Source organism: Leucopleurus acutus, assembly GCF_964270905.1.
Source record: "Leucopleurus acutus genome assembly, chromosome: 1".
Classification (NCBI taxonomy): Eukaryota; Metazoa; Chordata; class Mammalia; order Artiodactyla; family Delphinidae; genus Leucopleurus; species Leucopleurus acutus.
In genome coordinates this window covers 1,291,146-1,305,426 of record NC_139142.1, presented here as the reverse complement: position 1 = coordinate 1,305,426, position 14,281 = coordinate 1,291,146, and the positions used below count along the sequence as shown (strand labels likewise).

General features: G+C 44.7%; 1 protein-coding gene across 2 annotated transcripts in view; it reads left to right on the top strand.

Moving 5' to 3' along the window:
* The window catches only part of TDRD9 (tudor domain containing 9), a gene marked incomplete at both ends in the record, with an annotated part of 105,368 nt that extends 98,017 nt beyond the window's left edge, over window positions 1-7,351 (top strand). For both annotated transcript variants that reach the window (XM_082848159.1, XM_082848158.1), the window contains 2 exons: window positions 5,900-5,972; window positions 7,250-7,351. In XM_082848159.1, the coding sequence (XP_082704285.1) occupies window positions 5,900-5,972; window positions 7,250-7,351 (175 nt within the window). The remainder of the gene's footprint in view (window positions 1-5,899; window positions 5,973-7,249) is intronic.
* Window positions 7,352-14,281: the final 6,930 nt, after the last annotated feature.

The following is a 14,281-nucleotide window of genomic DNA, read 5'->3' as shown; positions in this document are numbered from 1 at the left end:
AACAACTGAATAATACTCCACTGTTTGTGTATGCCACATTTCCTTTATCCATCCATTCACCAGTTGATTAAATGTTTGGATTGTTTCCAGTATTTGGCTGTTATGAATAATGCTACTCTGGAAAGTCATGTAAAGTCTTTGAGTGAACATATATTTTCTTCTCTCTCGGGTAGATATCTAGGAGTAGAATTGGTAGGTTGTATAGTAAGCTTATGTTAATTTTTTAAGAAATGGACAAACTGTTTTCCAAAGTGACTCGCATATTACATTCCCACCAGCAACATATGACAGTTCCAGTCTCTTCACATCCTTGCCTGCACCTGGCATTGTCAGTGTATTTTTTGTTGTACTTAATCTAATGGAGTTATGGTAGTATCTTATTATGGTTTTAATTTGCATTTCCTTAATAACTAATGATATAAAAGATCTTTATATATCCTTATTAACCAGTCATACACCTTTTCTGGTGAAGTATCTTCAGATCTTTTCCTTGTTTTTTAATTGGTTTGATTGTCGTCTTATTGAGTTGTAGAAGTAAAGTCTCTTCTGAATATGCAATTTGCAGATATTTTCCCCATCGCATAGCTTGTCTTTTCATTTTCTTAATGGCATATCCTAAAGAACACGTTATTAATTTTGATGGTGTCCACTTTAGCTTTTTTTAAAAAAAATTTATGGTTGGGCTTCCCTGGTGGCGCAGTGGTTGGGAGTCCGCCTGCCGATGCAGGGGTTGCGGGTTCGTGCCCCGGTCCGGGAGGATCCCACATGCCGCGGAGCGGCTGGGCCCGTGAGCCATGGCCGCTGAGCCTGTGCGTCCGGAGCCTGTGCTCCGCAACGGGAGAGGCCATGACAGTGAGAGGCCTGCGAACCGCAAAAAAAAAAAAAAAAAATTTATGGTTTATGCTTTTGGTGTTATATCTGAAAAATCTTTGCTAAACCCAACTTCACAGAAGAGTTTTCTTTCTCCTCTGTTTTCCTCTAATTCTTATATTTACTTATGGTACTGAGGTCTTTGATCCATTTTGAGATGATATTTGTATATGGTGTGACGTGTAAGAGTCTTAAGTTCATTTTTTCACATATGAACATCCAGTTGTTATAACATCATTTGCTGAAGAACTGTCTTTTCCCCCTCTGAATTGCCTTGGCACCTGTCAAAAATCAATTGGCCATAAATGTAAAGGTTTATTTTTGAACTTCCTATTTTGTTCTGTTGATTTATGTCTGTCTTTAATAGAAATTGGGTAGTGTTAGTCCTCATATTTTGTTCTTCTTTTTCAAAGTTGTTGTTTTTACTCTTTTAGATCCTTTTACTTTCCATATAAAATTTAAGATCGGCTTGTCCATTTCTACAACAAACCTTGCAGGGGTTGTGATGGGGATTGTATTGAATCAGTAGATCAGTTTGAGGAGAACTGCCATCTTAACAGTATTGAGTTGTACAGTGCACTGAGCTGGAATGTCTGTTAGATATCCTTTAATTTCTCTTAACACTTTTTATGGTTTTCAAGTGTGCAGTATTTTGTTAAATTATTTCTATTTTAGTCTTTTTGATGCTATTGTGAGTTTAAATTGTTTTCTTTATTTTTGCATTGTTCATTGCTAGAAATGAACAATTGATTTTTTTTTTTTTTTTTTTTTTGGCAGTACACGGGCCTCTCCCTGTTGTGGCCTCTCCCGTTGTGGAGCACAGGCTCCGGACGTGCAGGCTCAGCGGCCATGGCTCACAGGCCCAGCCGCTCCACGGCATGTGGGATCTTCCCGGATCGGGGCAAAATCCCGTGTCCCTTGCATCGGCAAGCGGACTCTCAACCACTGCGCCACCAAGGAAGCTCGATTTTTATATATTGATCTTTTATCCAGTGACCTTGTTAAACCAGTTTGTTAGTGCCAGTAGTTTTTGTAGGTTCTTTAGGATTTCCTACATACAGGATCATATCTATGAATAAAGACAGTTTTACTGCTTCCTTTCCAATCTGTACGCTCTTAATTTCTTTTTCCTGTTTTATTATACTGGCTAGAACCCTCTGTATTGAGCTGAATAGAAGTGGTGAGAACATACATCTTTGCCTTGTTCCCAGTTTTGGGGAGAAAGCATCGCGTTTCACTTCTGAGTATGTTAGCTGCAGGTTAGCTGCAGGGTTTTTGTAGAGGCTCTTTATCAGGTTGAAGGAGTTCCTTTCTATTCCTAGTTTGCTGAGAGCTTTCATCAGGAAAGAATGTCACATTTTGCCAAATGCCTTTTCTGTGTCTGTGAGATAATCATGTTTTTTTTTCTTTGATTTGTATGGTATATTACATTAATTACTTTTTGGTTGTTAAAACTAGCCTGCATTCCTGGGATGAATTCCACATAGTGTGTAATTCTTTTTATAAACTTGTTTTATTTTTATTTATTTTTAAAATTTATTTTTATTTTTGGCTGTGTTGCATCTTCGTTGTTGCATGCGGACTTTCTCTGGTTGCAGCAAGCGGGGGCTACTCTTCGTTGCAGTGCGCGGGCTTCTCACTGCGGTGGCTTCTCTTGTTGCGGAGCTCTAGGCGTGCAGGCTCAGTAGCTGTGGCTCGCAGGCTCAGTAGTTGTGGCACACGAGCCTAGTTGCTCTGCAGCATATGGGATCTTCCCGGACCAGGGCTCAAACCCGTGTCCCCTGCATTGGCAGGCGGATTCTTAACCACTGCGCCATGAGGGAAGTCCCTATAAACTTGTTTTATAGCAAACAAGTTAAAGGTTTTTAATAGGTTTTTGCTAAAGATTTTTCATCCGTGTTCATGAGGGTTATTGGTTTCACAAGATATCACAAGTTTTCTTGTGATATCTTTGTCTGATTTGGTATCAGAGTAGCACTGGCTTCATAGAATGAGTTAGGAGGTGTTTCCTGCTGTTTTCTGAAAGAGTTTATATAAGATTGATATTTCTTTAAATATTCGATAGAAATTACTAATGAAATCATTTGAGCTTGGACCTCTCTTTGTGGGGAGATTTTAAATTACTAATTTCTTGTGTTTTAGGTCTGTTCAGATTTTCTTTCTTCTTAAGTCAGTTTAGCTTAGCTAAAGTTTATTAATTCTGTTGGCCCCTTTAAAGAACTAACTTTTGGTTTTGTTGATTTTTTTCCCCCTAGTGTTTATCTTTTTTCTGTTTCATTGATGTTCACTCTCATAATGATTATTCCCTTACTTCTGATTGCTTTGGGTTTAGCATGCTCTTTTTCTAGTTTCATAACTTATAAGCTTAATTATTGTTTTGAGACCACCTTTTCTGTTACAGACGTTTAAAGCTGTACATTTCTCTCCATTACTGTTTTTGCTGCATCCCATACTTCTTGATTTGTATTTTGATTTTTATTCTTTGTAAAATATTCTCTAGTTTCCCTTGTGATTTCTTCTTTGATGGGTTATTTAGAAGTATATTGTTTAATTTTCAAGTATTTTGGTATTTTTCAACTTTTTAAAATGTTGATATATAATTTATTTCTGTGTAGGTATTATACATACTTGGAATGATTTCAGTCTTTCAGAATTTCTTTTAAAATTTATTGAGGCTTGTTTTATGGCCTGACATACAGTCTTTCCTGGAAAATGGTCCATGTTCACTTGAGAAGAATGCACGTCTGTTGTTGGGTGGGGTGTTTTGTAGATGTTGGGTGGATTGAGTTGGTGTTCTAGGACTCACTGTCTTTGCTGGTTTTCTCTCTAGTTCTGTAATGTTGAAACTGGGATATTAAAATTTCTAACTAATTATTGAGTTATTTCTTTTTTCAAGTCTGTCAGCTTTTCTTTTATGTCCTTTGGGGCTCTGTTAGACACGTTTATGTTTATAATTTTTGTATCTTTCTGATGTATTAGCCCTTTTGTCATTATGAAATCTCTCTTTTTATTCTAGTAATATTTCTTGTTTTAAAGTCTATTTTGTCTGATATTAATATAGCTACTCTGGCTTGGTTTTGTTACTGTTTGCATGGCATATCTTTTCCTATCCTTTTACTTATAACCTATTTGCATCTTTGAATTTTTATAAATGATTTTTCTGCCCAATTCCTGCTCTCCTCTCCTTTGGAACTCCCATTTTACATGTGTTTGTGTGCAATTGATGTTGTCCCACTGATCTCTGAGGCTCTGGTCATTTTTCTTCAGTCCTTTTTCTCTGTTGTTCAGATTAGTTAGCTTCTATTGATCTATCCTTAAGTTTACTGATTCTTTATTTGTCCATCTCACACCTGCAGATTTTGGTCTCCTACATAAGGAATTTCCCATTTTAGTTATTGTACCTTTCAACTCTAAAATTTCTCTTTGGTTCTGTGTATAGTTTTAAATTTTTGTTGAGATTACCTTTGAGTCCTTACCATCATATTTTCCTTCATTTCTTTAAACACAGTTTGCTTTAATTCTTTGTATGTACTTGCAGTGACTTTTTTAAAGTCTTACCTGCTAAAACCACATCTGAGTCCACTCAGTCAGCTTCTGTTGGCTGTTCTTTTTTTTTATTCCTGAGTATGGGTCACACATTCCTGTTTCTTCACAAAATATCTCATAATTTTTGCTGAAAATTGGGCATTTTAGATAACATAGTGTATTAATGTAGGGTTTTGATTACTCCCTGCAGAATTCTGCAAAATCAGTTTCCCCACCATGTTGTAAGGCCACTAATGCCGTTTTTTTAATTCTTCTTTTTATTTTTCAGCCTGGCTTGTTAGGGGTCATCCTTGTGTCTGCATTGCTTAGTGCTCAGCCAATGATGAGTGAGAAGTTGTGCTTAAATACCTAAGTCATTAAGGCTTCTGCCCTCTGCCGGTGGGTCTCTGTGTGGGTCAGGTAGTACATCCAAAGTTCAGGCAGTTTTGAAATCTGGCTTTTATTTCTTGCCGGGGCTTTCCTGTGCGTGCATGCCACCTCCTAGTCGGCCAGGGCTGTGTGGCAGGCCAGGGGCCTTCGTAGGTCTCTGCTGCACGTGTGTGTGCAGCTTCTCCGTCAGCTAGGGAATGTGTGGTGAGCCCGACTAGCCTCTGCGGCACTCGTTTCCAGGATCTCCCTCTTGCATTTCTGGATTGTCAGCTGGTCTGCTGCTGGCCCCAAGCAGGACCAGGGCAGAAGGCTCCCAGAGCTGTGGGCTTTCTCCATTTATTTCCTACTGAGGTTGCCATTTTTACTGACAGTGCTGCCAGGCATGAGGGTTTTTACCCTCTGCTCCAAATCAAGTAAATTCAGTCTGGCAGTGAAGATGCCTGTTTTCACCCTGGGAACACTAGGGTGCCAGGTTGAGCTGGTGGGGTGGGTGTGAGTGGTGGGTGGGAGTAGCCCCAGGCGTGAATTCCACAGACTCCACTGTTGTTACCTGGAGTTCAGCAGTTTTTCGTGAATGAATGCTTCTGAATTTGCTTTTGGTTAATACCCAGAGTCTTCAGGCATGTTTTTTGGGCGATTTAGTCTAGTTTTATAGTTGCTTGGAGGGGTGGTGCAGGAAGATTTGCAGGCTTCTTTACACTCTTGTTGCTGGAATTCTCTGTCTCTGCCTTTTTAAGCTGATGACATTTCCAGCTTGTCATGGCTGCTTAAGAATAAATGGTATAAAAGATCCTCTTACATTTCCTAGAACTTGACTCGGTAACCCAGGCGATGTGTGGTAACGGAGCAGCTCCACTGGTTACTAGGGGAACACAGGAAACAAGGGTCAGTCTTACAGACCCACGTTGCTCCATTTTTTTGTTTTTGAACGTATAGGGGGTTAAAATATTCTCTGATCATAATTACATAAATTTTGACCTTTAAGAAACTTACTGGAGTTACAATTCTGAGGGAAAGTACATAGGATTTAAATCTCATTTTTAAAATCACAGTAGTGTTTTCAATTACTAATGTATAATTAAGGTGACTTAAACTCTCTTTTTTTAAATTTTAGTTTGTTCTGTCCATTGAAACCAAGAGAGAAGATTGTTCCTAAGTGGCATGAAAAGCCATATGAGTGGAATCAGGTGAGTGAGAAATGGGTGGCCATGTGAGCAGCCTACCACCAGGACTGATGGGAACAGAACTCTTGATGGATTCAGGGGCTCCAACAGGGTTGGTGGAGGATGCCCGGGGAGCAGAGGGAGCCTGACGGCAAAGTGTGTGGTTCTTTGGTTAACGGGGCAGGGTCACAGGCCACACAGGCTGTTTCTGGATAGTATACTCTGTGTAATGTCTTGGTGAAAAATTGGACCTCAGGCTAATTATCCTTTAATTTTGGATAAAACAGGTATGAATGTTTGGATTAGCTTTTAGGGTACATTGGCTGTTGTTGGAGTGGCTTGGAGACATCCACCTTCTCACTGTGCCCTCACATGGCAGAGAGAGTGGTGTCTCTCTGGTGTCTCTTCTTATAAGGGCATTAATCCCATCCTAATCCCATCATGGGAGCCCCACTGTCATGACCTCATCTAACCTGAATAACCTCGCAAAGGCCTCATCTCCAAATATTATCACATTGGGGTTTTGGAAGACACAATTCAGTCCTTAGCAGTTGTGAAGTGGGGCACGGCTCATATGGGGCACCTTGACATTTCCTGTCTGTAAGATTTAGAGTAAAATGTAATTTCAGGAAAGGAACTCAGGGAGGAATTTGAAGCTTTAATCCTAGAGCCAAGGATGTCTTTATAAATAAACCGGCTGGGGCACTAGTTCCTCATCCCTTTGGCAGTGGAAGTAGGCTACCACCCCTGGAGATGGTGTTGTCCCACTCTGAGTCTGGAAGTTACTTCTGCTGCAGAATGTTCCTTCTCTCCATGTGCTCCATGACTGGTTTCCCCGGTTAGAGCCCTGAGGACCAGTCCCTGGGGCCAGCTCCATCATGTGTACAGAGCTGTGCCCCAGCCACCTCTCCTACAGCCTCCACGGGGGTGTTTGAGGCTAATAGCAGGGCTTACTTTGAAAGCAGAATTTCATTCTGAGGTTGATGTGGTTTAGAAAACTTACATGCTTTAATGCCTCTGTTCACGTTTACTGTTCACAGTTACATAGGAAGGAATGTATGGGAGATTTCTGGGTAAAGATTGCCATATTATTAGGGTGAATTTAAAGATGAAATAGCAGATATATAGTATTTATTGTTGTGAGAATAGAGAAGCGTTCTGTAAATATTTTTAGAAAATTAAAAGAGTACTTTCTGCCATCTTACGTGTCTATGTATATGTGTGTGTATAATTTTATTTGTTTTACTTTATGTCTAGAAAAGTCCCATTGCAGAGCCTGACTGGTCCTTTTGCCCCGATAGGTTGATCTGAAGCTGGTGATGGAGCAGGCGGACCGGGAGAGCAGCAGAGGGAAGAACACCTTTCTGTACCAGCTGCACAAACTGATTGTCCTCAGTTCCTAGACGGGACGCAGGCCGTACCCAGCCCTCTTGGGGGCCACGGAGGCCTGTTAAAGGCTCCACCCGCAGGCTGCCTCCCTCTGTCCACTCTGTCTGAAAGACCTCCTCGGTCCCAGTTCCTTTCCTCTTCGGATGGTGGCTGGAGAGTGGTATTTCTGTTCAAGTGAAAGATTGGGAAAAGTCTAGTCTTTTCTAGAAACAGAAGATCACTGCATTAATAAACATTTTGGGAAAAGTTATTCTGAAAGAAGACTTCATTTGGAAAAAGAGCTGTATTTTGCTTTCAATTTACTAAGGTAAATATAAGTGGCTAATTTTTCATGTAAGGTTCTAGAACATGCTTGTATGTTCTATTTTGTTACAGTGATTTAAACCTGGGGCACAGGAGAAACCAGGGCTCCCAGTGTACCACAAGGGGAAAGCTGTGTGTTTTTTTCAAAACCATGTGGCATTTTCTGATTTTTTTTCCATGAAGGAAAATACCTAATTTTGGTAAAACTACTTCAGTTTTGTGTATTTTAGGTTTCTACTTAAGTTAAATTCTTAGTCCACATTTTGGAAATTAGAGAGATTACCTGGTCACTGGTATATCTATGTTAAAACAATAAAAGCATTAGACTAAGTTTGTTTCTGACAGTTATTAGTCAGAGGAGATTAAAAGGTATTTCATTCTGAAAAAAATCCAAATTTCTAAAACTTATAAAGGAATATAGACTTCTTTTTAAAAGTCAACTTTTGTCAGACAGGGTTTCACCAAAGCAGAGCCACTGTAAATGCAGCAGTAAATGAGATCTGAGTTAGCTCTTACACGAGCGTGACAGGAGCTGGAGTGAAGGTCTGGAAGGGCCAGTGGGCGGATCGGAGAAAGGGTCCACCTGAGCCGGCTGCTTACAGGCGGACAGTTTGAGGCTCGTGAGAGCACTCATATTTGGTCAGCAACGTGGGGTCATGACCAGGAGCTCATGTAGAGAACTCGAAAACCACCCCGTCTAGGGGAGCTTCTATAAACTGGGGGCCTGGCCAAGGGCTGTGCTGGGCCGGCAGCCAGGAAGCACGCTGGATGCTGAGTGTGCCGGCAGCAGCGGCTGCGCCCGACACGACCGTCTGAGCACATGGCCCCCACTTCACCTGTGCCTCAGTCTTGCTCAGCTGCTTCTGAGGCAGCCCAGAGCAGAAGCGTTCCAGTGGGGGGTTTCTGGGGAATGCGCTTCCCACCTTTAATGCAGGAGGTGGTGCTACCAAGCTAGCAACACACCATCCTTTGTTCAACTTTAAGGTTAAGATTTCACCTGCCTTGTGAAAAGAAGCAGGATATTTTGGCCCTGGTGTTTGCTTTTTGCCTTGCCAGGTGGAAGTAGTTAGCCCATGTCTGCAGAGTGAGCACATTGTGGGGTTAGCAGTGCAGGAGGACAGACCTGAGCCGATGAGCACCCATTCTGCTTGTTAGCTTTGGAATAAAAGTTCTGTGAATGGTTAAAAAATTAAATAGTACCAAAAGGCTTGTTTAAAAAAAAAAAAAGAAATATAGTTTTTTGATTTCTCTGGTTCTCATCCTCAAAGAAAACCATTCTAACTCTTACCTGTTTTTGTTTTTGGAATTACCTCCATCTTGATAAGTACTTTATTAAGTGAATTATGCTTTTTTCATGATTTCCGCTTTAGTCATTAATTGCTGCTATAATAGATGAAGATTGAGCTCTTTCCATCATTCTGTACCTTATTTTCCCCATCCCTCATACAGTCACGTCAATATTGCTGGTTAAATCAGTCATCGGTCTTTATAACATTAACTTTGTAAATATTATTTTCTGCAAAACCAGGTAGTGTATTTGATGGCATCTCCTTCCACATCACTTTAATTTAGAGGGTAAGTGCCTTGCTTTTCATGTGCATAATTCTCTAGTCACATACTTTTAAACAGTTGTTTATTCTTAAAAAGTTATATATTACTTGCTAAGTAAGTAACTTTATTTAAAAAGTTACTTAGGGGCTTCCCTGGTGGTGCAGTGGTTGAGAGTCCACCTGCTGATGCAGGGGGCACGGGTTCATGCCCTGGTCCGGGAGGGTCCCACGTGCCGTGGAGCAGCTGGGCCTGTGAGCCATGGCCACTGGTCCTGCGCGTCCGGAGCCTGTGCTCCACAGTGGGAGAGGCCATGGCAGTGAGAGGCCCGCGTACCGCCAAAAAAAAAAAAAAAGTTACTTAGTAAGTAATACATATCCATGATGTGAAATGAAAAGGTTTTAAAGGGCAGGTAGGAAAAGTCTGTCTTCCCATCCCACCAGCGCTGAGCTCTCCTCTGAGGCGGCTGTGGTTTCTTCATTTGCACAGTCCTTCAGCAGGTGTTTATTAAGCACATACTGTGCCCCAGGCACTGGGGCAGGTGCTTACGGGCACTGACACCCTCACAGAGCTGACCTCAGAGTGTGTATAGGCAAAGGACGGGCAACCAGGCAGGCAGTGGTAAGAGCTGTGAAGTCCGTTGAAGGGACTGAAGGGATGGGGCAGAAGGTGCCTGCTGTCTATAAAGGGCCCAGTGGTAAATGTCCTAGGCTCTGTGGGCCACGTGGTGTCTGTGCTGCTCGTCAGCTCTGCAGTTGTAGCTCAGAAGTTGTCGTAGGTGATACTTAAACAAATGAGTGGGGCTGCATTCCAGAAAAACTTTATTTATAAAAACAAGTGTCAGACCATGGTTGCTGGTTTGCTGACCCTGCAGTAGAGGGCAGGGGCAGGTGCAGGGCAGTGACACTGTCCTGTAGACGGCAGTCAGGGAAAGCCTTTGTGATGGGGGGACAGCAAGTAGAGATCCCATCTGGGGATATCTGGGAAAAAGGTGTTCTGGGCAGAGGAAAATGTGCCCAGGCCCTGAGGAGGGAGCACATGCTTGGTGTATTTGGAGAGCCAGCCAGGAGGCTGGGGGCAAGGATGGTTAGGAGGGGACATTAGACAGAAGCCAGGTCTGGGACTGTGAGGCAGAGTCCAGCTTTTATTCTGAGTGAGGTGGCAGGCTCACAGAGGGGCTTGAGCAGTAGTATTGTGCCTCAACTGATTTTCTGAGAAAGACCATCCTGGCTGCTGCATGGGGCACAGGGTGAGACCACTGTAGTAAGGCCCAGGGAGAGACACTGGTGCTGAGAGCAGGTGGCTGGACTGGGGTGTGTTCCAGAGGGGAAGGGACATGAGGGAAGAGGATTGGGTTTGAAAAATCAGAGAGGAAGAACGTTCTCGGTCCACCAGTGTAGTGGGCTGAACTTCCCTCAAAGCTGTGTCCACATCTTAACCCCTGGGACTCTCTGTAAATGTGCTCTTACTTGGAGAAAGGATCTGATTAGGTAAGTTAGGATGCTGAGATGAGAAGATCAGCCTGGATTTCGGGTAGGCCCTAAAGCCCATAATCAGCATCCTTATAACAGACACACAGAGGCCCCAGAGGGACGAGGCCGTGTGAAGATGGAGGCAGAGATTGGAGCAGTGTGGTCGTGAGGCAAGGACCACCCGGAGCCCCCAGAGGCTGGAAGAGGCAGGGGCAACCTCCCCTAGAGCTGTGGGAAGAGTGGAGCCCTGCTGGCCCCTTGCTCTCAGACTCCTGGCCTCCAGAGCGGTAGAGAATCCACTTCTGTCGTGTCAAGCCCCCCAGTGTGTTACAGCAGTCACAGAAAGCTAAAAAATGGACACAGCTGTCATCTTTCTAAGATCCAACACGGGAAAAAATGGCTCCAAAGAAATCCCACAGTGACAGAAGCTCTGACTAATACAACTATAGATAGAACACACCTCCCCAAACATTCTCTGTTTAGAAAATTGAGCAGGGAATTATACAGATTTAGTGAAATTCATTCCAGAAAATACTTTTTTCAGTGAAAATTTTCATTGTTGATATAACGCTAATTAATGTGTTTTAGATTCACAGACACTTTGTCAGAATGGTATCAGAATGGCAGGCGAATGCCTTGTAGCTGAAACTTCCTGCCTGATGTCTAGTTGCTGCCCCTTCTCCCGTCCTCCACCCTGTGGCATGCACGTCACCTCAGTGCTCAGATGCCTCTAGTCCAGCCTGGACGTGCCTTTGGCTGTCGTGTCACCACACAACCTTGCAGCCTGGGTCCCAGTGCCACGGGGCTATTTCTCATCATTTCCTGAGCATTGCACGTACTTGGGTATTCTGTCCATGCACACAGTGTTCCTTCCGCTTGGACTGACTTCTGCCCCTGCTTGCCCCTGGTGAATTCCTCCTCTGCCTCTGTACACCCCCAGCGGTGCCCCTTGTACTGCAAAGCTGTCCGTAAGTCTCTGGACAGAATTAGGTATCCCGTTTCCTGGGTGGTCCAAGCATCTGCTTATGCTACCAGAATGAAGTGGTTCATGTATTCCACAAGCATTTCTGGATTGCCTTTTGAGGGGTTAGGGTTAAATGACCCCACCCCTTAGTAAATGCTAAGAGAGGGGTTTCACATTATATGTCTCTTCAGGGTAGAATCTGTATTAATTTCTGAATCTGAAATACCTGACACCTACTTGGTATTCAAATACGGTTTGAATAGAACCCACCACAGCCTGGGGAGGGAGGGAGGCATCGGCATAGTGTCAGGAGGGGAGGGGCTGACGGGTGGCCCTGTGTTGAGAGGAGCAGGAGGGCCACGGGCGGGGTGAAAGCCACGGGCGTACACCCAGACGGTGCTCCTGCCTCCCAGGCTTCTCCGGCAGGGAAACCCGATGGCGCTGGCCAGTGCATGTGCCTCGAGGCAGCTGGCAAAGCCACCTCCTGTCACGGGGCTTATTGCCATGGAGATGTCAAAGTGCTGTGCTCAGATGTAAGAGCGACTTGCTAAATGTGAAGTGGATTAGTGAATCCCAGCAGTTCTGACTTAGAAGTGCAGAAGGAGATTATCAACGTAAGTAGTTTTAGGAAGAGGCAGCTTTCTGGACAGGTGAATACCTGCCGGCGCCAGGCACAGGGCGCTGGAGGTAGAAGTGGAGGCTTCCTGCCCGCGAGAGCTCATGGTTCAGTGAGGAGACAGTGTTCAGGAGGAGCGCGGTCTGTGTTGTCATGGGGCAGCCGGGGCCGCAGGGGGCTCTTGTCGAGGGCAGGCCTTAGCCTGGTGCAGGTGGGCGTGGGGGGAGTCTCTCCGAACTCGGCGTATCTGCTGAGCTTTGAGGGCAGGTGGAGAGTCTGATGAGGAAACTGGTTGGGGCCCGGAGGGGCAGCTGTGTGAAGACGCTGGAATGCCTGCACGGTCGGGAGACTGAGCGGTTCTGGGAGGCTGAGCGGTTCTGGAAGGTTCCGGAAGGCTCAGGTGTAGGATCAAAGGCAGGGAAACTAGCCCGAGGGGAGACTGAAGGGGTGGGGAGCAGCTGTTTTTCTGTCTGCCCTGCAGTACCTCCCCGACCCTGTCCTGAGAACTCTGGACACTGGACACCCCCTTCTGAGTATTGCTTCTCCTCCCAGGCCATCTGTGTGGTGGGCCCCATATTGATCCAGAAGTGGGCACCTGCCTTCACTGGACCACTGTGCCCCCCGTCAGGTTTTTAAATTGGAGATCAGGGCGTCAGGCCACTCTCGAGTGGCTGAAACGAGAAGGCCTGAAGCTCTGGAGTTCTCTTCTGTGGGGAGAAGGCCAGCCTGCTGCCTGAGTGATGGCTGAAGCCATCATGTCCAGAGAAGCAGGGATGGGAGGGGCAGGGGAAGGACATTTGAATCCTTTGTTCTGGCCTCAGTCCTGCCCCTGGGGTCCGTGACACCATCCAGAAGTCTAATAATAAACTCTGTTTGACAGGTAGGCTGGTTCAGGTTGGGGTTTTGTCTGAGAGAATGCCAGCAGACAATGGAGTGTGGGGTTTTATAATGAAGGCAGTGCCTGCCAGCGAGGGGTGTTAAGCAGAGCAGTGACATGATAACGTCTGAACTATAGATAATTCCGGCTTCAGGGTGATGATAGATGGAATGAATAGGAGCAGAAAATGATGAGACCAAAGACTGGGAGAACAGCTGCTCGGGCAGGAGGAGGGGAGCTTCCAGGACCGAGGCAGGCAGTGGAGCTGGGGAGAGAGAGAAGAATGGATTTCCAGACCCCTGAAGGAGGTAGGCTTGATGTATAACTGAGTGATGAACAGTGTTCTGGGGTGGCCTTTAGGGTTTAATTTAGATAATTGGGTCAATGGTGACATCTTTTGCCAGGAAAATAACAGTTTTGGTGGAATGGGGAAGATTATGGATTTGAGCTTGAATCACCCATGGGTAGTTGAGCAAAGATGTATAAGAAGCCGTGAGGTGTCTGGAGGTCAGGAGACGCATCTGGGTGGAGGGAAGGGTCTTGGATAGAGCAATTTACAGGTGGTCACTGAACTATTTTATTTTTTCTCTTAGAATTTAATTTCCAAAACACGTCTGCAATTCCATCATGTGTCACCATCTTGGTGGCCACCAGCATCTCTGATCCAGTAACTTCCTGACCCAGTCTCTCCGTGGCTTCTGTTTTTCCTCCGCTTCTGCCCATTCTTCCTTTTAGAAGTAGGGATCCGATCATAAAAGTCAGTGTTCCACAGGCCTCCTGGGCCATGGTTAGTGCGTTGGGGAGATGGGGGAAGAAAACATCTTGGCGTGGGAAGTACTTGGACACTAGTCTTCACGTGATGGCCATGGTCACAAGGGCCGTGGAAGGGGGGGAGCCCTGAATGGGGACTTACAAACAAGCAAGGGGAGAGATGCAGTGGCTGCAACCTGGGCAGACCAGGAAACGGGAGGGAGTGGTCAGAGGCAGTCCCTTCGTGGTGAGTAATAAACATGAGGTGAAGGGAACAGAATCAAGTGTTAGTTATTACGTGGACTGAATTTTCCCACCAAAGGACAGGTACCTAAATAGAGCTGGGAAATAAACAAAACCCAGCTCTACACTACACAGCGAACGCAGCTCGAAGTGTTTTAAGAGAGCACACTT